General features: G+C 39.5%; 2 protein-coding genes across 2 annotated transcripts in view; one reads left to right on the top strand and one right to left on the bottom strand.

The window, feature by feature from the left end:
* LOC105390381 (stearoyl-CoA desaturase 5) overlaps window positions 1-367 on the bottom strand; it is a 12,079-nt gene extending 11,712 nt beyond the window's left edge. Inside the window, exon 1 of the mRNA XM_048624506.1 lies at window positions 230-367. The gene's annotated coding sequence lies outside the window, so the exon portion shown is untranslated. The remainder of the gene's footprint in view (window positions 1-229) is intronic.
* LOC105390399 overlaps window positions 1-23,709 on the top strand; it is a 26,946-nt gene extending 3,237 nt beyond the window's left edge. The window contains exons 3-12 of the mRNA XM_048624469.1: window positions 3,178-3,356; window positions 4,861-5,410; window positions 6,411-6,606; window positions 7,833-8,003; window positions 14,193-14,407; window positions 14,723-14,934; window positions 15,351-15,490; window positions 15,850-15,981; window positions 22,845-23,011; window positions 23,621-23,709. Coding sequence (XP_048480426.1) covers window positions 3,178-3,356; window positions 4,861-5,410; window positions 6,411-6,606; window positions 7,833-8,003; window positions 14,193-14,407; window positions 14,723-14,934; window positions 15,351-15,490; window positions 15,850-15,981; window positions 22,845-23,011; window positions 23,621-23,709 — 2,051 coding nt within the window. The remainder of the gene's footprint in view (window positions 1-3,177; window positions 3,357-4,860; window positions 5,411-6,410; window positions 6,607-7,832; window positions 8,004-14,192; window positions 14,408-14,722; window positions 14,935-15,350; window positions 15,491-15,849; window positions 15,982-22,844; window positions 23,012-23,620) is intronic.

Raw genomic sequence — 23,709 nt, 5'->3', positions numbered from 1 at the left:
ATTAATTAATTTTATTTAATTTATTTAAATTAATTCAATAAATAATTATTTGAAATTTTATCAAAATATTATTGTTTGATGTGTCCTGATGATCTGGTAAATGTATTTCAATGTTGCAGAAGGCGTCATTAAGCTAGCCTTTTCCGTTAAGGAGTAATTTGGTTTTTTTTCTCAGTGGACCTTTTCATTGCCCGTGAGTGTATTTACATAATAACAATTTAACACTCACCTGAAAGTAACAACTCAATCACTGTAGCACAAAAAAATAACTCAACTAAAAAATTCACGGTTAAAACACATTTCTTTTAATCGCTAATTTCACGGTTGGCCACCACCTGGCACGACTTCTGTATTAATTCTTGGAATGATCAAGAAAATTACGACTGAAGGTATGCAAGATGGCGAATCTGCGTACGTGCCTTCATTGAAATTAACGTCACTTTTGTTTATAGAAACCTGTGTATATAAGTGGGCATGATCACGTAGATATGGTCACATCTTGGACGAATAACCTTTTCTTGATGTTATGTCTTTGTATGATATGGCTTTTCAGTTAGTTAATTTGTTGATTAGGAGGCATGGCAGGTAGATAAACACTTCAGTCACAAAACTGAAATAATAGTGGAAAAAAAAAGTTTTATTTTGGGGAGTTAGGTAGTAAGTTTTTTTGCCAAACTATTTAGAGTAAACCCTGGTAAAACTCGACGACATTCCTTTGTGATGTCAGTGCCACTCACATAACTGGTTCGAGAAAGTCAGAAAGTAAATAGTAATGAATAATAGATTTTTAAAAATATTTCCCTAATCTACTTAGTGCTGAATGAACAAACAGCCCGGGCTTCAACTTTCAGGTCCTCCGTCACAGTCGTACCTATAAAATGACAAATAGAAAGATAGAAAACTACCCTTATGAAATTTGGCATAAAGTAAGCTAACACTTTGGCTTGTAACACATAGGCATTAGGCAAGGCTATTTTTCATCTCGGAATTCCCATGGGAAAACTTTTTAAAGCGAAGTGAAGCTGGAGGGAAAAGCTAGTAATCAACAGTAACAGGATATTACTTCAATTCCAGGAAAAAAATGCATAAATTCAGAGTCTCTGAAACTTTGCGCTTGAGAAGTTACTTTCACCTAACTGTATGTCGCAAAGAAAACTTTTAACGAGAACAAAAAAAATACTTTCAGCGGAATACTTAAATACAGGGTGAAAAGATAAGTCGTGCACTGATGGAAAAATAATTCCCTTGTACTTATAAAAAAAAAACTCAAGTTTTGCCTCCGATTATTTGACATTACTTTAACCAGTAACTATAATTTGTATAATCATTGACAGTCTATAGACTAACACCCTTATACTTGCCTTATACATACATAGAAAAGTTTGTCCCTCTCTGTCAAAGAGCAATTTGTGAATTGTGAACGCTTTATTTTCTTTTCTTAGTTCTATGTTCTTCTCCTATGTGCTGGTATTCACAGTGTTTGTTGAAAACATCTGAAATTTGATATTTTTTATGCATGTTATATTATATTTTTGTCTATAGTAAATTCAAATACAATGTAATTTTGTGAATGAATAAATGAAATGAAATGAAAACAAAACAAAACAAAACTAACTTTATTCAAATCTTTTATCCTAATCCTAACTAATATTATAAATGCGAAAGTAACTGTGTCTGTCTGTCTGTCTGTCTGTCTGTCTGTCTGTTACTCTTTCACGCCAAAACTACAGAACGGATTTGAATGAAATTTGGTATACATACGGTCTAGACCCTGGGATTGAATATAGGCTACTTTTTATCCCGGAATTCCCACGGGAAAACTTTTTAAGGCGAAGCGAAGCGCGCGGGGACAGCTAGTATGATATATATGTCGCAGTAAGATAGTAATAGCCGGGATATAATTATATCCCTAGGGATATGATTATATACCGGAACATAGTTATAAGAAAGCCATTCATTACTATCTTACTAGGGATATAGTTATAAAACGGACCAAGTTTAGTGATATACTTATATCACTAGATTCAGTTTAGTGAAATAGACATTTGAGTGTGCGGAGTGTGTGTATTACAAGATTAAGTTCAGTGTTATAAATATACCTATTAAGTACTTGATTAAACTTAGTGAAATAGAAATCTGCCATATAGAATTAAATAAAACGATAGTATATTGGTTTTATCTTGATTAAAAAATCTAATTTGTGTTTCCTGCAGTTAGTTACTTTTTGTCATTAACCAGTATTAAAGTAATTTAAATTATAATTAAAACAATCATATATTCTGGAATTTAAGGATCAACAATAAAATTAAAACAAAAAAAATATTAAAATTCTTTTAAAGATAATAAAAAGTTTTGACATAATATCTTTATCTCTTATCAATTATCAACTAAGTTGAGATCTTGGTTTTATTAGAAGTACCTATTTTTTTATTCTTGTTCGGACAAGTAGACGAATAGTGACATCTAGAATTACATAAAACAGCATGCTTCTTACAGGCACATCTGTTGGTAGAACACTGTATATTCGTTTTTTTACAGGAACATTTTAAATAACCTTGGCCACCAAAGCGCGACAATTTTTGGCATATTTCTCTCAATGACAAGCTTTCATTCGGTATAGGATCATTGAAAGTAATGTTTGAAAGCTGAATAGCATTTCTTGGCATCCAGTCTTTCAAAATTCCCACTGATGTACCTATTTTATGATTTTTATTTCTCTTTTCTAAAACTTTTCCTATTACATTTTTTTGGTCCAGTGGCCCACGATCTATTTTGGGTATCTCTGCAAGAACTCAAGACCCCACGTTAATGACAGGAAATTTCTGTATATAATGTATGGCAGATTTCTATTTCACTAAGTTTAATCAAGTACTTAATAGGTATATTTATAACACTGAACTTAATCTTGTAATACACACACTCCGCACACTCAAATGTCTATTTCACTAAACTGAATCTAGTGATATAAGTATATCACTAAACTTGGTCCGTTTTATAACTATATCCCTAGTAAGATAGTAATGAATGGCTTTCTTATAACTATGTTCCGGTATATAATCATATCCCTAGGTATATAATCATATCCCTAGGGATATAATTATATCCCGGCTATTACTATCTTACTGCGACATAAACATACCCAGAACATATAAAGACACCTGAATTCTTTATCACCAGCTTGCAGTTGGGCCACCGTGCGTCTGGTGAAGTGCTTGAACGTCAACGGTGTGGGGGCGGCAGTGGCGGGGGCGGGGGCGCCTCCGGGGGCGCGGGGGCGGCTGCGCACCCAGCTGGGGGTGGTCGTCTTCGCCCCCAGCATTAACGACAATGACAGCCTCGTGGGGCTGTTCAAACAGGTAATGGTTAAAAGTACTACTAATACAAGTCGGGCTTTATAGGGAAACCACCTTAAATCGTCAGCCCATTTTATAAGTGAGACACTATTTAATTTGAAGTCTTATGAAAGAAAACCGTTGAAGTTGACACTTGCGATTAAACTTACCACTTGCAAACGAAGTGTCCTTAATTGGTGTGAACTGTGATATTTACTGATCTAACGAAGCGAGAGGCGGCGCGGTTTGGGCGTCTGGGCCGCGGGCGGGGGCAGTCGCAGTGAACCAGGGTTACATACATAGTGACTTAGGGTGCTTGTACACGGTGCATGTAGCTAGCTACAGCTGGAGCAAGTAAAGATGCGGGTTACGCGCGTGAGTAATATGCCCAAGCTTATTTTTTTAAGCTTACTTTTTACGATGCATGTAACCCGCGCAAGTGCCTCAAAATGCGCAAGCTTCATGCACGGTGTACAAGCACCCTAAGGAACCGTCTCCACTGGCGAGGAAATCGCGAGGATACTATTGTCGTGGCACGAATTTCTATTATACTCCCAATAGAAGGTATCTCCAAATGCCGATATTATGACTGCGATGTGAGCGCAAGAAACGTCATAACATCGTTATGACGTTTCTCATCATCATCGATCCTCGAGCTCGACACGACAATTCGTCGCGATCCCGTTGCGACGGCGAGCGATGATTCCGCAGTAGTCTCCTACTAGACGATTGATAGAAGAGCGGACTCGTCGCAATTCTCTCGCCTGTGTAGACGGCGCCTAATATTTAATCTGTCGGACGATGCGGGGTCGACAAATATCTAAGAGTGCTTTCACATTAGGTCGCCACGTCGCCAGTCACTACTGCTACACTTAGCAGAAGCGGATGCCTTCTTATCGCAATACGTCGCGCAACTTGCAAAACTGACTCGAAGCTGAATGACCCCAGGCAGTAAATCACATTTGGCGCTGCTGTCAAGCTGCTGTCGCACTAATGTGAAGGCGCTCTAACTGCAGCCCTATTAAATATGGATCTCAAATAATGAAAATTTATTAGAATAAAATGTATTTTAGCTTATTTTATACAGCACTTATTCCGCATCCAAAATAATTAAATAGCAGATAAATGGGGTTACAAATGGAATGCTGCCTTGCATTCACATGGAAATTTATTGTTTCGATATTTTTAAATATTTAAAGTTTAATTCTGTGGTTTGAATCGGTTAAATCTCCAATATTACCGATCAAACCGCAGAATTATTATTATTACCAATAAAACGTTTCAAAATAGATATTCAACGATACTTAACAACAAATTTTATGTGCAAAAGAATCTAACATATTTTATCAAAATAATACTCCTTCGAGTGGTAGAGGCTCGGTCACTCGGTATAAGGCTGCGTCTCCAGTTGGAAAACAGAACCTTACAATTTTCACGGGAAATCTTTTAAAGGTGAAGTGGATCCCGCGAGGAATAGCTTTATTAGTTATTCCATAGTTTATTATAAACGCAAAAATTAATTTTCCAGCTCGCCGAATTGGAAATGAACACGGCTCCGTTTGACTGGCTGGTCACGGCCAGGTCCGACCAGCACTTCCAGCAGCTCAACAAGATCCTCAACGACTCCGCCATCCGGTTCGACCAACACGTCATCGTCGCCTACCCCACTAAATTAAAAACTAAATCCTTAGCAATCTGTGAGGGGAACTTCGTCTATAAACCGAAGAAGGATAAAAGAAACAAGAAGTGGCGGTTCACCCCGGAATGTAATAACAACAGTGGCGCCGCCTGCAAGACGGAATATGAGAGGAACTATTACAGATCTTCGGAACGCTTTCAGAATTTGACTCGCGGCAAAGTTTATAAATCTGCGGGAAAACTCCTCCCGTTGCTTCGCTCGGGGGTTTTGAATAATAACTATTCTAGGGCGTTTGTAATGAGGAATATTACTGAGTTCTCTCTAAACGCCAAGTTTGCTAGTTTCTGGCCGCGGAGCAGCGGTAGGGGTAAGGGGACTATTCATTTAGTGCAATATTTCAAGGTGCGTCTTAATTCTACGCTGTATGGATACTATTTAGGTAAGTAGTATCAACATCAGTATGCATAACTAACATGTTATTTTAGACTATTTTAGAGCAACAAATACCTACAAAATATAAGTACCCGCTTACTAATCATTACGTACTTACTAATTATTTACCTAGGCAGTTATTTGATTTTACTATTGGCTGAGTTCCCAAAGTGATATGAATCTAACGGGCCATTTAGTGATATTTCATACAACGTAATTTCAATAATTATGAAACTATTAAATGTAAATATTAATTTTATTTAATATACAATGTGTAATGAGGCATGTTGACTAGTTGAATATTGGAGGTTGGAGGTATTAGGTACTATTGAGTTTTGTGGATCGTACCGGCTTACCTACAGCTTTACACTGTACTTAGACTTAGAACCTACCTAGTACCTATGTAAGTATTTAATTTTGTAAACTGTGACATGACTGTTATTGCTCAAAGCTTTATCTTTATTAACAAATAAATCATCATCAAAACCTACAGTCATTATAGGTAGGTACTACTGGTTCACTCTATGAAGTTTATAAATACTGAATGAATTAATTAGGGATATGCACATAAAAGTAGCTTGAAAATCAGTATATTATTTATCAATCACTTATTCAAATTATATAATTGGTCTTTGCCTTTAACTGGAAGTGTTAAAGTTCAAAACAAATGAAGGATTTATTTCATAATCTGTGCTTTAGGTGCAATGTTATTATCGAATTACTGCATAATATCAGCGGCTGAAAACTAATTAACATCATAATCTATTCACTGTTATGTTAGCTTATGGAGTTTGGATACAGCACCATTCACGAATATTGTCAACTCCAGCGCTTCCCTGTCGGTAAAGTTAGAAACTAATAAAAATCCACAAATTCCAGTGAACCGCCTATCGAATTACTATCGACTAAAGTCTGTTTTTTATCTCAGATACTAAATCAACAGTCGATTTTCCCGCCAATCTGTCAATGTCAGACTTTAGAGTCGACTATACGTGATTCGTACATAGGCAGCTGGGACCCCCAGAGCTCCATGTCTGGCGTGGAGGCCCCCTACCCCGTGGAGGCTAGGAGCTTCCTCGGCGAGGCGCTGGTGGTGGGCCGCTGCAACTCCTCGGCCGGAGCCCCCGGCGCCGACGACGGGCCCTCCTCGCCCGCCCTGCTCGATGATACTCTGCACTTCCTGGCGGTCAAGTTGAATGCTACGTGAGTTGCTTCAATGTAAATATATTATAATATGTGGGGAAATGTCATACACGGCCATCCGACCCCAAACTAGGCGGAACCTATGATATGGGTGTCGGACAGCTGATATATCTACATAAATACATAGATAGATATGACATATTATTACATAAATATCAAGACCCGAGTACAAATACCTGTCTTTAAACAAATATCTGCCCCAGCCGGGAATCGAACCCGGGACCTTCGGCATAGCAGTCAGGGTCACTAACTGCTACACCATTCGGCCGTCGAATGGTTGAATGTTCGAAGCGCTTGTTATATTGTTGCGCTTGTTATATTGTTGCGTCCGATGGTTCAATATGAGCCAGCACAACAAATGTTCATGTCAGGCTTGTACAGATCTGTAGTTTTTACTAGACTTCTATTTTCTTTGTGTAAGTTGATTGTGCTTTTCATGTTGACAAGCCGACAGTTGTGATGAGGGTTAAGGGTCTTAGGTAAGGTAGGGTATGTTTAAAGATAGGTACATTATTAACTATTATAGAAGAGGTAGGGGCCTCAAATATGTTGTCATATCAGCCGTCTTTAATTTCCGGTTCATAATAATACAGAAGCGATTATGATTTTTCACAGGGATTTGTAAATTAACACCGGATTACACCGAATAGTGGTCAAATGGACCGAATTTTTATTTTTTTAATATTTTTTGTTTTAGTTACCCATTTTGCAAAGGTTGTCTCCACAGGCTTACCATCAGATACTTCAATAAGCTGTGGTTCCGCATCTGTTGCTCCAGCTGCCCTTTGCCTAAATCACATTGCAAACCAGTCACAAAGCTATATTTCACAGGTAACCCCACGCAGCTACAAGGGTTCGTCACTTCAATGCTCTTTGTCATCCGCATCTTGCAAACCAGTCACAAAGAAGATAGAAAGAAAGAAAGAAAAAGATTTTATTTGGTGCTGCACACATACACCGAACAAATACAAAAAACAATACAATTTAAATATAGAATTAACAAATATCAAAAAAAAAAAACTAAATTTCTAAAAAAATGTGCATCAGCGCAGCGCCAAAAAGGCATACATGCAGCGCTGATTTTTAGCCGGGACCCTTGAGTCACACTCATGCAAGCAAACTTCCGCATGTCCATCACCAGATACTTCACTAAGCTGTGGTTCCGCATCTGAATCACCCTTTGCCTCCCGCACATTATAGACCAGTCACAAAGCAATCCTCCACAGGCCAACCACCAGATACTTCACTAAGCTGGGGTTCCGCAGCTACGAGGGCGCGTGGACGGGGTTGCTGGGCGCGCTGGTGCAGCGCTGTGTGGACGTGGCGCTGGAGCCGGTCACCGCGCACGCGGCTCCGCACGGGGAGATGGACTTCGTGTTTCCTATCGCTGAGACTATGTGAGTGGTTTAACCTGTAAGACTATCTTCACCGTCATCATCCTATAGCAGTCCACTGGAAGCACGCCACTGGATGCGATCTATAGCTTTAATTAGTAAGAATTTCTTACCTCTCACTAATCTTAAGATACAAGAATGCCACCTTTTAGATTTGTGATAATTATGTGTACGTTTAAAACATAGCACTGTAGCACAAGACCGTTTTTTTTTTTTTTATGTAGCCATTTCAGTGTCCCACTGCTGGGCAAAGGCCTCCCCATGTTCACTCCACACGTCTCTATTGTCGACCACCTGACGCCAATCCGGCAAAAATCTGTCCAGGTCGTCCCGCCATCTCCGCCTAGGTCTACCTGGGCGCCTGCGTCCGTCGCTCGGCACCCACTCGGTTATAATTTTTGCCCACCGGTCCGGGTGCATTCGCATGACGTGGCCTGCCCAGGCCCACTTCAGCTTAGCGGTCTGTGCACCTACGTCTTTTATGCGAGTGGCGGAGCGCAGTGTGGTGTTTCTGACGCGGTCTAGCCTGGTCACACCCAGTATGCTACGCTCCATCGCTCGTTGGCAAACCTTCAGCCTAGACTTCTGATGTTCCGTCAAAGACCAAGTCTGAGCGCCGTAGGTTAGGACTGGCAGGATACACGAGTCGAGGAGCTTCCGCTTGAGCGATAATGGTAGCTCTCCCTTCATTAAAGATTTCATAGACCAGAAGCTTTTCCAGGCGTTTTCAATCCGTCTTTCGACTTCTTTGTCTTGCCGGTTATGAAATGAAGCTATCTGGCCTAGATAAAGGTACTCCTCGACATACTGTATCTCCTGACCATCTACCTCAACCCTACGTTTTGCACTGTTACTCATGACTTTAGTCTTTGACCGGTTCATCTTCAGTCCAACCTCAAGGCTCGCCGTGCTAAGGTCTTCTAGCATTGTTTGAAGTGCTGGTGCAGAAGTGGCGAACAGGACTATGTCATCAGCGAAGCGAAGATTTGTGAGCCTTCTGCCACCAATGTCAATACCCCTGTCCGTCCACAAGACCGCTAGCCCTTTGAATATTTCCTCTAAAGTGGCCGTAAATAATTTAGGAGATAGCGGGTCTCCCTGTTTGACTCCTTTTTCTATTTTAAATGTTGCCCCGGTTTGTTGCAGTTTTATGTCAGCTGTACTATTGTTGTATATTTTTTCTAAAATTTGTATGTACACACGGCAACGTTAAATGGTTGGCAGGGCACACTAACCTAGGTAGTGTATGTGTGTGTCAGCGACGTCGACGTAATTATTTAGTTCTGGGCAACCCACACACGGATATTGTAAGCATGTAGGGTAAAACACCCAGTAACTGACCATGTGCCAGTAACTGACCACCTTCCTCTTCAACTCCAATAAATAAGAAATATAGCCAAGCAGGGCCATCTAGTGAACGTCCAGTCTATTTTGTGGTTCATTGAGAGCATTACTGATACAAAAGATTTTGCCAGCCGCCAACAGATGGATAGTGAGCGATCGAAAAAGTTCAGTTGGCGCGCGACCCGAGTAAATTGCAGTTGTGACTAACGTATTTGTTAAGGTAAGTGAATTTTTTGATCGTAAAATTTACCATGAAAAAAATTTAAATCATTGAAAGAAAAAATTATACCATATAGATTTAATTATAAAGATTACGTTTTTGATAAGATTCAGCTTGTTATTTCCCGTTTGATTGTTTTTAATGGGGTGGACAGTTACTGGACGACAAAACAGCGATTTTCCAATAACTGACCACCTATGTCGGTTATTGGGATTTTTGGTTGAAGCTGAATTTAGGCAAAATAAGAACGTAATATTAAAGCTCATATATGCCATTTTCTTGTGTCAAAATATGAGCATTCTATCTTCACTCCTTCCATTTACTGACATAGGTGGTCAGTTATTGGGTAAATTGGTGGTCAGTTACTGGTATTATTATATATGATATATTTTTACAGCTTTCAGCGAGATGTAGAAGCGCCAAGATAGCAAAAAAAGTATAGAAAAGGCAATTCCACTTGTCTGAGACAAACTAGGATCAACAAGACATTCCAAAATAATTCAGGGTGATATGCAAGCACCTTTTAAAACATAGAGAATTCAAACACAAAGTCCAAATTTGTTCCAGATTCGGTGTTAGCTAATGAGGAAGATAAAAACGCTAGTGGGGCATACTGTCGGCCTGGGATAATGTGGATTCTCCAGGATAAAGACAGATGTCACCATTTTTCCTTAAAGATAATCCTTGGAGCAGTCCCTTCAGGAATGCGGGACCAGGAGACAAATGGCTTTCACCATCTCACTCTATGAAAAGATACTCAAATGCTATCTTCAGAACAGCTGAAGGCGTACCTAACCAATGCCAGCGCTTGTGAACCAGATGAAATTGGTTCCCCGAGCACAAAAACACTTGGCGAACAAGACCTCAATGACGCTATTAATGACCCAACCCGAATATACGTTACCGACGAAACGCGCCTCCACATTTCTCCAAAGACGGGCAAAGCCACTTCAGCAAAATAGGAAAAAGAAAGCATCACTACAATGCTAGCACCCTCAGCCGGTGCACCAACACGCCCTTCAATGGCATCATGAACGGCCAGCGGATTTCAAACAGAACGGTAAAATTGGCACACAAGAAATGGGGCATTCTTCTATAAGTTGTTACCACGACCAACACCCCAGCCATTTGGAACCGATACCACAACTATCCGGAATCCACTGGCAACGCTATACTATCATTGGCAGACACATTAGTCCAGCAGCGGAAAATGCAGAAAGTACAGCGATGTTCTGCTTCAGTGACGCCTCTTCAACGAGGCAAAGATTCCCTGTCCCCCTTGCAGAAATGACTACTCCTGTCTTTGACCAAATACTTACCTACGAAAGCACGTTTCAACAGCATCCTAAATATTCCAGTTGAATCCTCCCCCACCAAGTCATTGAAATCCCGTTCGTCAAGGCATCCATCTTTGTATCCTGAAAAACTAACCCCCAATATCTGATTCGGTCATAATTACAATGGCTAGCCTCAATGACTCTTTTAGCCGCACTGAAAGTCTCTGGGTGGGGTTTCAGCAATAATTAAAACCATCTGTCTCTGGTCCTGCATCCTTGAAGGGACAGGTGGGGAAAGGGCCTACTTTTCCGGCGGGCAATTTATGTTTTCCCGGGCCGACAGTACAATCCGCCACGATCCTCATCGGTTGATACCGAGTATGGAAAGGACCGGCTTTAGCGCTTGGATTCGCTACTTTATATTTAAGAAAATGCTCGTTTCTGGCACCATGAATGCTTCATGGGCCTGTCCCACTGATCCTGGCTTGTTCCGGACAAACAAAATCGCCCTTTCTGTAACTTATCTGAAGGTACTACATTGGGGCCACTTAATCTCCCTGAAAGCTGTAAATTTAAAATGCGTGTTCACTATGTACATGTGCGTTTATTCCTTTGTTTTTAGTATTTAACAAAAATGCTTAAACTTGTGTTTTTAATGAATAAATGGTTGATTATTAGGATAAGATATCATTTAAATTATGCATTAATCTGATTAATTAATTTAATGCACTTTTCAGTTAAGAAACCTTGAGCATAAGTGATGTGTCACACATTAAAAGAGACCAGAGGATCGGTACTATTACATGAAGTAATCAAATAAATAAATAATAATAAGATTTAATCATAATTCCATTTTTAAACCATTTTAAATTGGTGGTCAGTTACTGGCATCGAGTGTGGTCAGTTACTAGATTTTAGTGGTCAGTTACTGGGAAAATCACTACTTTTTGTTTGCAAAAATATATAAAAAAATGAGTAACTTCTACATGTTTGCTATTTACTCAGGAATGTAGCTCTGTTATCCTAGTTTCTAAAACAAAAATCGGATTTAATAAACGATAAGAATTGAGCCCGCTACAGATAAATTACTGGAACAACTCCCTTAAGGTGGTCAGTTACTGGGTGTTTTGCCCTAGTTGTGCCAGTGACAATGATTCATTGTTTTTATGATATGAAGCAAAATTTTGCAAGGCATTGTAATAGATTGAATGGCTCAGTTGGTATGACACAAGAATACAATAATAGGTATGGTGGTTCAAATCCCACTGAACTTACAATATTCCTTTTTTGTTTTTTTTTTATAGATTTAATTTATTTTTTAAGATGGTTAATAATAGTATTGTAGTATATACGAATAAAAGCAACACAGAAAGTAAATGAAACAAGTTATTAATTGTTAAAATTACCAAATTTATTCTAAACATAAAGGATGTTACGTTTTTGTTGTTTTTCGTTTTAAAACATAGTTGTAGTTTATATTAATAAGGAAAATTTTCAAATAGCAGTTTTAAATCATAATAAACATCAGAAAAGGATGGACTGGCTGTTTTACTAAAGTAAATAGGCAAGTCATTAGTTATATGAATCAACATGTTAATTAGCTAGAAATAAGATAACTTATTCCAACCTCAGTAACAATAACATCATTAACACATTGGCTTACCCATAATTGAAAATAATAATAAGTCTTTAACAAAATAACTAAAATCTTATACAAATGGAAAAATAAAAATTACTGAGCTAACCCCAATAATTATAATTTTCACCACTTTTTCGCCATAATGTCTTACGTCCATCCTTGTCTGATTTAAAGGACTTTTCATCACTAAATATCACCACATTGTTGCACCAATCAAAGTTTAAAATAGTCAGTCGCAAAACGCACTCTGTTTCGACAATCGTCGGATCTGATCGGTTAGAGCAATTTTCTTCGTCGGCTTCCGACACCGCAACCCAGTAGCACGCAAGTGAACCCGTACGGTTTGTAGGGATAGATTATGTGTTGTGGCCGTAGAACGGGTGCTGCAGAAAGGATCAGCGCTATGTGCAGCTACGATATCTCGATGGCGTGGTGATGCATCCGTATAGACGACTACTGTCTACATGTCCCGAATCTGCGTATCGGTGAACCCATAATTGAACAGTTCTCCTCTGCAAACAAAAAAAAACAAATACTTAGCTTATACAAATACAAATATTCTAACAGTCAAATAAAATATTTACAATTCTATGTTACTTACCGTTAAACGTCTTGCGATTTCACTAATTGTAATGTTTTGTTCATATAAATACGATTATCTCCGCCTTTTTGAACATGATTAAGTGACTTTCCATACTGACTGCGAAGATTAATTAATTAAATTGACAAATCAGAAAGTGAATCACTTTGCAGACGCAGAGGTGAATTGTCACTAAAACTAAAAACAAATTTCGTTTATTCATATTGTATGAGGGTAGAATGGTTTTAATTCTCAAATGAAGAACGAATCATATATTTTTGGCGAAGAGAAATAGTCGACAGCTATGCAGCTTGTAGTCATTTGTCAGTTTCAAATATATTAATTTTATACTCAACAGCGTTTAAATTAACGCAAAATTTGAATTAAGTTAAATAAAAATGACCATCCGTGGACTCGAACTCACGACCTATGTTTCATTAGTCTAACATTCTACCAATGAGCTACGAAGTGTTTAGACACAGGTAGTGAAATTTTGCTTCACATCAATTTTATAACTATTTCACTAACACTACCGGTTGATATTTTTATGTCACAGCTGGTATACGGGCGTTTGCCTACGCGCGAACTCGTTTATGCTGTTGTGTGTGTGTGTGGTTTGTTACTGGTGTGTAAACCGATTTCTGCGTTTATGCACACATAGACAACGTTAGTGTGCACACATACACTACGTTAGTGTGCCCTGCCGATCATTTGACGTTGCCGTGTCTACACGGGTTCAATATTTTGGTTGGTAAGAGCTGTAATTATTGAGTTATGATGGAGACTATCAAACGCTTTACTAAAATCTACAAATGCTAAATAAAGGTCCTTGTTGTACTCGTTATATTTTTCAATTATTTGGTTAAGTGAGTGTAAGTGGTCGGTTGTGGAGAAGCCCGGGCGAAAACCTGCCTGCTCAGGTGGTTGGTGAGAGTCCAGCTTGCTAGCGATGCGGTTTTGAATGACTTTTATAAAGACTTTGTATACATGGGACACTAAACTTAACCACAAGACCGTTTAACTTGGAGAAACATGGAGGAGGCCTTTCATGCAGTGGGATCCTCATTGATACAGGTGAGTCACTGATTCTTATTATAAAAGTCCTGAACAATAATACCATCTATCCCTCCAGGTGCAACATCTACATCCACCACCAAGAGACCTCCACCGTCCGCGACATATTCCTGGCTCCGTTCAGCGCGCGCCTGCTTGCGTGCGTGGTGGCGGTGGCTCTCGCGGCCGCCGCCTCCGTGGCTCTGGTCTCCCGCCTGGCGCCTGCCCCCGATGAGCGACCCATGGAGTACGCGGAGGCACTACTGTGGTCTACTGGCATACTTTGCCAGCAAGGTGAGGAGTTCGGTTCGTGCTTTGCTGGGCTTAGATTATAATTTGGTTAAAATATGACAGTGGTCTTATAAATTTTACTGATAATATGAAAACTACCGAATGATACTGTCAATTCAAACCACGACAACACTAAACACATGCAAGCCATAATTAAGTCTTCGACATGACGAACAAGACCACAGTTTCGCAGATAGCAATAAATATTTGATATAAATCATTTGAATTGTGAATTTTTGAATTTAGATATCGACAGTGGTTACCAATTAATCAAAAAAGTTTACATCTGAAATTCCTCCACCTTTCTTCTTCACGCAGGAGGTAACCACACCCCGCGCAGCCCGGCCGCCAGCGCGCTGCTGGTGGTGTGCCTCCTGTTCGCGGTGGTCACCTACAACTCCTACGCAGCCTTCATCACCTCCGTGCTGTCGGTGCGGGTCGCCAGTGTGGACACCGCCGCCGCCGTGCTCTATTCTACCAACTTCAAGATCGGCTATATCAGGAACGGGGCTGATCAGATGTACCTTATGGTGAGAGTGATGTTAACAATTTTTGGAGGTTTATATAAGAAGAGAAGAAGAGGCTTGCATGAGTGTTTATGCTCACGGATGTTTGACTCAGAGCGTTTGTCCACCGCCGCCGTCACCGTCACGTCACCGAGAACGAGATGACGGCGCCGAAGTAGCGATACATACGATTTTACTTAGCCGCGTATCCAGTTGTCCACCGTCCGTCACTGTCAAGTCATATAATCTCGCCCTGAAAAAATCTCATTCTCGGTGTTGTGACGGTGACGGCGTGCGGTGGACAAACGGCCTCAATGTGTATGTTTTCTCCCAAAGAACAAGTGACTCTTGAAAATGGATCCTAATTTCTGCTTAATTTCTGCTTGTACCTACTTTAAATCTGTGGCTATAAGTAACTTTGAACGTCCTCTTGTCCTCAGTCAACTAAAGACGCTGTTCTAAACACGTTCTACATCCGCGGCTACTCGGACGCGGAGAACCTGGTGTCCTCAGCCGAGGAGGGGCTGGCGCGCGCCGCGGCACAGGACTATGCGTTCTTCGCTGGGCAACGGGCAGCCAGGTCAGCTGAAAGAGGGCGAGAAGCTCTTTGTTTATGCATAGTATAATTATTTTTTTGGGATTCCTGAAAGGATCCTGCCCAATGTTATATTCGTGTGCATACTGGCAAGTCAGGGTGTTTATGTATACAAGTTAAACTTGGCGAGCACACTCTTTTATGCTATTATTAAAATCAACTGCTTATTAAAATTTAATGGACCGATAATTATAATTTAAGGAACTATAACATTTTCCCCACAATGAATTGAGACTAGCCCCCATAATAACAAATTATATTAATGAAACCAGCTTTCTAACGACATGGGTCTGCTCGTTATTGGTCAGAACATTCCACCTGTCATCCTTATTGTCCTCTCGTAGATCAACCCTGCGGTCGCTGAGCCAGGCGCGCGGACGCTGCGCCCTCCGCGAGCTGCCCGTGCCCTCCACCCGCGCGCACCTCGCCTTCCCCCTGCCCAGACACTCGCCCTACGCCCGGCCCACCCTCGTCAGGTAAGTACTGCTGAGCACTGAGGTTATTTTCTTCTTCCTAGTCTTAATGGCCTTCCGGCTAGATGGCGTGACGACGGCTGGTAATGACGGGATCAGCAATGGATCAGCAATGTATTCTACATAACTATACGTTATTATATAATTTATTGGTGCTGTTTTATTTTAATTTGAAGTAGGTACTTCTCAGAAATTATTAAATAAGTAGACCTCGAAAAAATTAACCATGATGATGAAAAAATAATCATATGTAAGCTCCTGTTTATGGATTAAGTAAATAAGGTCTATTTACCTAAAGGAAATGAATTGAATATATCTCGACTTACCTACGTCTGATTTATTTCTTGTTGTGTTATCGGAATAGAATTGAACTTTATTGTGCACAAACAGTAAACACGTTACTTAAGCAAATCACAACGACGCTCGTTAAGTACGGATTAAATTACTGCAAGTGAATGTTTATAAAAGTCTTACCTTGTCATTGTCACGCTCTCGCCTTGTAGGACGACACTAAGTAGACCTACGTACCTACAAGTTGTAGGTAAGTCAGTCAGGTAAGTACCTACTTAGTGTCGTTAAAGTATTTATTTGCCCCTCGGGCCGCAGAGTTTCAGCAATTTTTCACCAGTGGTTTGTACGTGTTTAGCGGTTTCTGATTTGTGTTCAGAACATTAAAATTCGTGCGAGTGGCGCTCAGTGGTTCCGCGAAAATTCCAGATTACTCGTGGGGTTTAAGGCAATAATAAACTTTTATTAGATATGTTAATGCCGATAAAATAATAGAAGTAGAAGTGTGACACACCCTGGCTCACCATCAGTACGTTCGTTCATGTTCATTCAACTGTCCTAATGACCTGTTTCACAATATCTGCACAATGACTAACTGTGGGATAAAATATACGCTGTCACAGTCTAAAATGCGGGTATTTTATCCCACAGGTAGCTATTATCTAGACATTGTGAAACGGGCGAAGCGTCCATAGTCGAGCTGGCTTCAGTGATCGTAACTGATCACTGCATAAGGTTAATCAACAACTGGCACGGTCGGACGGATTTCAAGTGGCTCTTTTCTGGACTCTTCCGTGCTTCGGACGACCAGTGTGAAGTTGGCAGCCTAAAGTTAGCAGACTAAGTGTAGGCGACCGAATTAAGTAGGATACGATTTGTACCACACACATTATTCAAAATTAAGGCTAATTTCATATTACTAATAAATACAAATGTATAAAATAATTAAAATTTAAAACATCGAATGACAAAACCGCAAAATAAAAAGCAAACTAAATTTTAAAAAATCTATTCTCCATAAGTGGATGACGTTTCAACCACGAAGGAGTCGGAAAGCCACGACCAGACCTAGTTTAAATCGAAGGCTGGCTAAGTACCAACACCTGAAAGAAGTTTCATGAACATTGAAAGTGGATTACAGGTGTCAGTAAGAAGAAGAATGCTGAAATATGGGGAAAAAATACATATTTCACAAAGTGTTTTAAAATTTTCAGCTGAAAATGCTGATAAGACCACAACGTCTGCTGGTTTTTATGATCGGCACTGATGATTGCTGAAAACTATTTTCAGGATTTTCAGCTCACATGAGTACCTCTCCAGTTATAGGTAAAGAGGTATTTAGCGGCCTAAGTCGAAATATCACTTTTATATCCTCAGATACCCTAGAAGCAGGTGGAAAGCCACGACCAGACCTAGTCTAAATCGAAGGTTGGTTAAGTACCAACAGCTGAATGAAAATTCATCAACATTGAAAGAGGATTACAGGTGCCTATAAGAAGAAGAATGCTGAATTCTGGGGAAAAAATAGACATTTCCCAAAGTTTATTGAGATTATAGGTGGAAATCCTCATGAATCCCCTAGAAGCAGTTGGAAAGCCACGACCAGACCAAATTTAAATCAAAGGTTGGTTAATAACCAACATCTGAAAGAAGTTTCATCAACATTGAAAGAGGATTACAGGTTCCTGTAAGAAGATGAATGCTGAATTCCGGGAAAAAACTACACATTTCCTAAAGTTTATTGAGATTTAAGATGGAAAGCCTCATGGATCCCCTAGAAGTAATTGGAAAGCCACAACCAGACCTAATTAAAATCAAAGGCTTGTTAAGTACCGACAGCTGAAAGAAGTTTCATCGACATTAAAAGAGGATTACAGGTGTCAGTAAGAAGAAGAATGCTAAAATCTGGGGAAAAAATACATATTTCCCAAAGTGTTTTAAAATTTTCAGCTGAAAATGCTGATAAGACCACAACGTCTGCGGGTTTTTTTGATCGGCACTGATGATTGCTGAAAATCATTTTCAGGATTTTCAGCTCACATGAGTACCTCTCCAGTTATAGGTAAATAGGTATTTAGCGGCCTAAGTCGAAATATTACACTCATACCCTCAGATACCCAAGAAGCAGGTGGAAAGCCACGACCAGACCTAGTCTAAATCGAAGGTTGGTTAAGTACCAACAGCTGAAAGAAAATTCATCAACATTGAAAGAGGATTACAGGTGTCAGTAAGAGGAAGAATGCTGAATTCTTGGGAAAAAATACATATTTCACAAAGTTTTTTTAAATTTTCAGCTGAAAATGTTGATAAGACCAGTACGTTTGCTGGTTTATATGATCGGCACTGATGATTACTGAAAACCATTTTCAGGATTTTTAGCTCACATGAGTACCTCTTCAGTTATAGGTAAATAGGTATTTAGCGGCCTAAGTCGAAATATAACACTCATACCCTCAGATACCCAAGGAGCAGGTGGAAAGCCACGACCAGACTTAGATAAAATCGAAGGTTGGTTAAGTACCAATAGTTGAAAGAAGTTTCATCAACATTGAAAGAGGATTACAGGTGCCTGTAGGAAGAAGAATGCTGAATTCTTGGGAAAAAATACACATTTCCTATAGTTTATTGAGATTTTAGATGGAAAGCCTCATGGATCCCCTAGAAGTAGTTAGAAAGCCACGACCAGACCTAGTTTAAATCAAAGGCTGGTTAAGTACCAACAGCTGAAAGAAGTTTCATCGACATTGATAGAGAATTACAGGTGTCAGTAAGAAGAAGAATGCTGAAATCTGGGGAAAAAATACATATTTCACAGTTTTTTAAAATTTTCAGCTGAAAGTGCTGATAAGACCACAACGTCTGCTGGTTTTTATGATCGGCACTGATGATTGCTGCTAATCAAATAATTCAGCATTCTTCTTCTTATAGGCACCTGTAATCCTCTTTCAATGTTGATGAAACTTCTTTCAGCTGTTGGTATTTAAACAACCTTCGATTTAAACTAGGTCTGGTTGTGGCTTTCGACCTGCTTCTTGGGTATCTGAGGGTATAAAAGTGATATTTCTACTAAGGCCGCTAAATACCTATTTACCTATAACTGGAGAGGTACTCATGTGAGCTGAAAATCCTAAAAATGGTTTTCAGCAATCATCAGTGTCGATCATAAAAACTAGCAAACGTTGTGGTCTTATCAGCATTTTCAGCTGAAAATTTTAAAAAACTTTGTGAAATATGTATTTTTTCCCCAGAATTCAGCATTCTTTCTCTTACTGACACCTGTAATCCTCTTTCAATGTTGATGAATTTTCTTTCACCTGTTGGTACTTAACCAACCTTCGATTTAGACTAGGTCTGGTCGTGGCTTTCCACCTGCTTCTAGGGTATCTGAGGGTATAAAAGTGATATTTCGACTTAGGCCGCTAAATACCTATTTACCTATAACTGGAGAGGTACTCATGTGAGCTGAAAATCCTGAAAATGATTTTCAGCAATCTTCAGTGCCGATCAAAAAAACCAGCAGACGTTGTGGTCTTATCAGCATTTTCAGCTGAAAATTTTAAAACACTTTGGGAAATATGTATTTTTTCCCCAGATTTTAGCATTCTTCTTCTTACTGACACCTGTAATCCTCTTTCAATGTCGATGAAACTTCTTTCAGCTGTTGGTACTTAACCAGCCTTTGATTTAAATTAAGTCTGGTCTTGGCTTTCCAACTACTTCTAGGGGATCCATGAGGCTTTCCATCTAAAATCTCAATAAACTTTAGGAAATGTGTATTTTTTTTCCTGGAATTCAGCATTCATCTTCTTACAGGAACCTGTAATCCTCTTTCAATGTTGATGAAACTTCTTTCAGATGTTGGTTATTAACCAACCTTTGATTTAAATTTGGTCTGGTCGTGGCTTTCCAACTGCTTCTAGGGGATTTATGAGGATTTCCACCTAAAATCTCAATAAACTTTAGGAAATGTCTATTTTTTCCCCAGAATTCAGCATTCTTCTTCCTACAGGCACCTGTAATCCTCTTTCAATGTTGATGAAACTTCTTTCAGCTATTGGTACCTAACCAACCTTCGATTTAATCTAGGTCTGGTCGTGGCTTTCCACCTGCTTCTTGGGTATCTGAGGGTATGAGTGTAATATTTCGACTTAGGCCGCTAAATACCTATTTACCTATAACTGAAGAGGTACTCATGTGAGCTGAAAATCCTGAAAATGGTTTTCAGTTATCATCAGTGCCGATCATATAAACCAGCAAACGTATTGGTCTTATCAACATTTTCAGCTGAAAATTTTAAAAAACTTTGTGAAATATGTATTTTTTCCCCAGAATTCAGCATTCTTCCTCTTACTGACACCTGTAATCCTCTTTCAATGTTGATGAATTTTCTTCCAGCTGTTGGTACTTAACCAACCTTCGATTTAGACTAGGTCTAGTCGTGGCTTTCCACCTGCTTCTAGGGTATCTGAGGGTATAAAAGTGATATTTCGACTAAGGCCGCTAAATACCTATTTACCTATAACTGGAGAAGTACTCATGTGAGCTGAAAATCCTGAAAATGATTTTCTGCAATCTTCAGTGCCGATCAAAAAAACCAGCAGACGTTGTGGTCTTATCAGCATTTTCAGCTGAAAATTTTAAAACACTTTGGGAAATATGTATTTTTTCCCCAGATTTTAGCATTCTTCTTCTTACTGACACCTGTAATCCTCTTTCAATGTCGATGAAACTTCTTTCAGCTGTTGGTACTTAACCAGCCTTTGATTTAAATTAGGTCTGGTCTTGGCTTTCCAACTACTTCTAGGGGATCCATGAGGCTTTCCATCTAAAATCTCAATAAACTTTAGGAAATGTGTATTTTTTTTCCCGGAATTCAGCATTCATCTTCTTACAGGAACCTGTAATCCTCTTTCAATGTTGATGAAACTTCTTTCAGATGTTGGTAATTAACCAACCTTTGATTTAAATTTGGTCTGGTCGTGGCTTTCCAACTGCTTCTAGGGGATTCATGAGGATTTCCACCTAAAATCTCAATAAACTTTAGGAAATGTCTATTTTTTCCCCAGAATTCAGCATTCTTCTTCCTACAGGCACCTGTAATCCTCTTTCAATGTTGATGAAACTTCTTTCAGCTGTTGGTACTTAACCAACCTTCGATTTAGACTAGGTCTGGTCGTGGCTTTCCACCTGCTTCTAGGGTATCTGAGGGTATAAAAGTGATATTTCGACTTAGGCCGCTAAATACCTATTTACTAGAGATGCCACGAATATTCGGCAAGTATTCGGTATTCGGCCTATTCGGCCAGTTTTTCCAGTATTCGGTATTCGGCCGAATAGTAAGTAGTATTCGGCCGAATACCGAATACTTAGAAAACTAGCAAATATATTAAAAAAGGGAATAAAAAAACAATTTAATCGAAACATTAAACTATCAAACAATCATTTATTGCGATCACCTGAAAACAACATCAGTGTTTTTAATATTTATAATTAATTAAAGGCAAATTGTGATAAATAAAGACAAATTTTTCGGCATTTGTTCGTAAGAGACGATTGCGCTTTTCTTCATAAAATATACAGTACCTGCTACTGAAACACAGGTATTTTTTAACAAAATATATAAGGTTTGGCTACTGATTTGAGTTGGTTGACCAACGGTTGTACGAATCTGCCGTAAGTTTAAGAGGAACACTCTTTAAATAAAACTTCAACTTATTGAATTAATCTGGATCACCTGCCGAATATTCGGTGGCCGAATATTCGGTATTCGGCTGAGAGCTTCGGCCGAATATTCGGTATTCGGTATTCGGCCAAATCACTATTCGTGGCATCACTACTATTTACCTATAACTGGAGAAGTACTCATGTGAGCTGAAAATCCTGAAAATGATTTTCAGCAATCATCAGTGCCGATCATAAAAACCAGCAGACGTTGTGGTCTTATCAGCATTTTCAGCTGAAAATTTTAAAACACTTAGTGAAATATGTATTTTTTCCCCAGATTTCAGCATTCTTCTTCTTACTGACACCTGTAACCCTCATTCAATGTTCATGAAACTTCTTTCAGGTGTTGGTACTTAACCAGCCTTCGATTTAAACTAGGTCTGGTCGTGGCTTTCCGACTCCTTCGTGGTTGAAATGTCAACCACTTATGGAGAATAGATTTTTTTAAATTTATTTTGCTTTTTATTTTGCGGTTTTGTCATTAGATGTTTTAAATTTTCATTATTTTATACATTTGTATTTATTAGTAATATGAAATTAGCCTTAATTTTGAATAATGTGTGTGGTACAAATCGTAACCTACTTAATTTGGTCGCCTACACTTAGGCTGCTAACTTTAGGCTGCCAACTTCACACTGGTCTTCGAACGGCACGTTAAGCCGGTTGCTGCTTCAGCAGTCGTTAAGCCTAGTCAGAAAGGCCTTCGAGCCTTGCCCACTTACCCGAACCTCTGACTACCCCTTCGGGGATTACAGTCGTGAGCATAATATTTGTGATGTGAAACGGGCCCAACACCCCTATATTATTGTAAATACATGTTGTCGGCTATCTATTCTATTCTCTTCCTGTCGCAGCCTCCTCCAGCTGCGCAGCGGGGGCGCGCTGGCGCGGCTGGGCGCGGCGCTGGCGCCCCCCATGCCGCGCTGCGAGCTGCCCGCCGGCTTCGCCTCCGCCCGGGCCGCTGACGTGCGCTCCGCTCTCATACTGCTGGCTATGGGGCTTGTTGCCGCTCTGTTGCTTGGTGCGTATTGAGGATGTTTTTAACAGCTTGCGGATTTGATCACGCACGCGTTCGTACTCGTACAAGTATTCATTGTAACTCGGAATATGCACGCGAGATGCGGGAAAAAGGCGTGTAATCCCGCGCGCGTTATGAAATCCGCATGCTGTTAAAAACAGCCTGAGACGATTTTCTTTCGGTGCGTTGTTGCTTAGTTACGTAAATACATCATAATATTTGAGAGTACGAAAGAAGACCCCTGCGTGACCTATTCCTTATACAGGATGTTACAAAAGGGTAAGCCGAAACGGGGTGATTCACGGAGTAATTACATTTTTTTTTGTTGTAGCTTCAACTTTCAAAGTATTGACAAAGTTTTCTTCTACATAATTTCGATAATTAAACTTTTACAGTCACCTGACTTTCTACTATGGTGATATTTTTAACGAATTCCCATTCATGGAACGAGTGGTTTAGAATGCCTCCATTGATATACTTACCACTTTTGCAACACCCTGTATAATAGATCGTATTGTTTCTTTGAGACTCGTATTGCGTAGCACGGGAGGCGTACCCTTTCCCATTGTTTGAAGATAATTACTATTAATAAAAAACTCATTTCATTTACAGGTTTGGGAGAATATTGTTGGAAAAATCGCCTGGAAATTCAGAGATCCGTGATTAAATCTTACCTTAAAATGAAAGCACTTATTCACTGA

This window comes from Plutella xylostella, chromosome 12, assembly GCF_932276165.1.
Source record: "Plutella xylostella chromosome 12, ilPluXylo3.1, whole genome shotgun sequence".
Lineage (NCBI taxonomy): Eukaryota > Metazoa > Arthropoda > Insecta > Lepidoptera > Plutellidae > Plutella > Plutella xylostella.
Note: the sequence above shows the minus strand (reverse complement) of the source record. Positions and strands in the feature narration are given on the sequence as shown.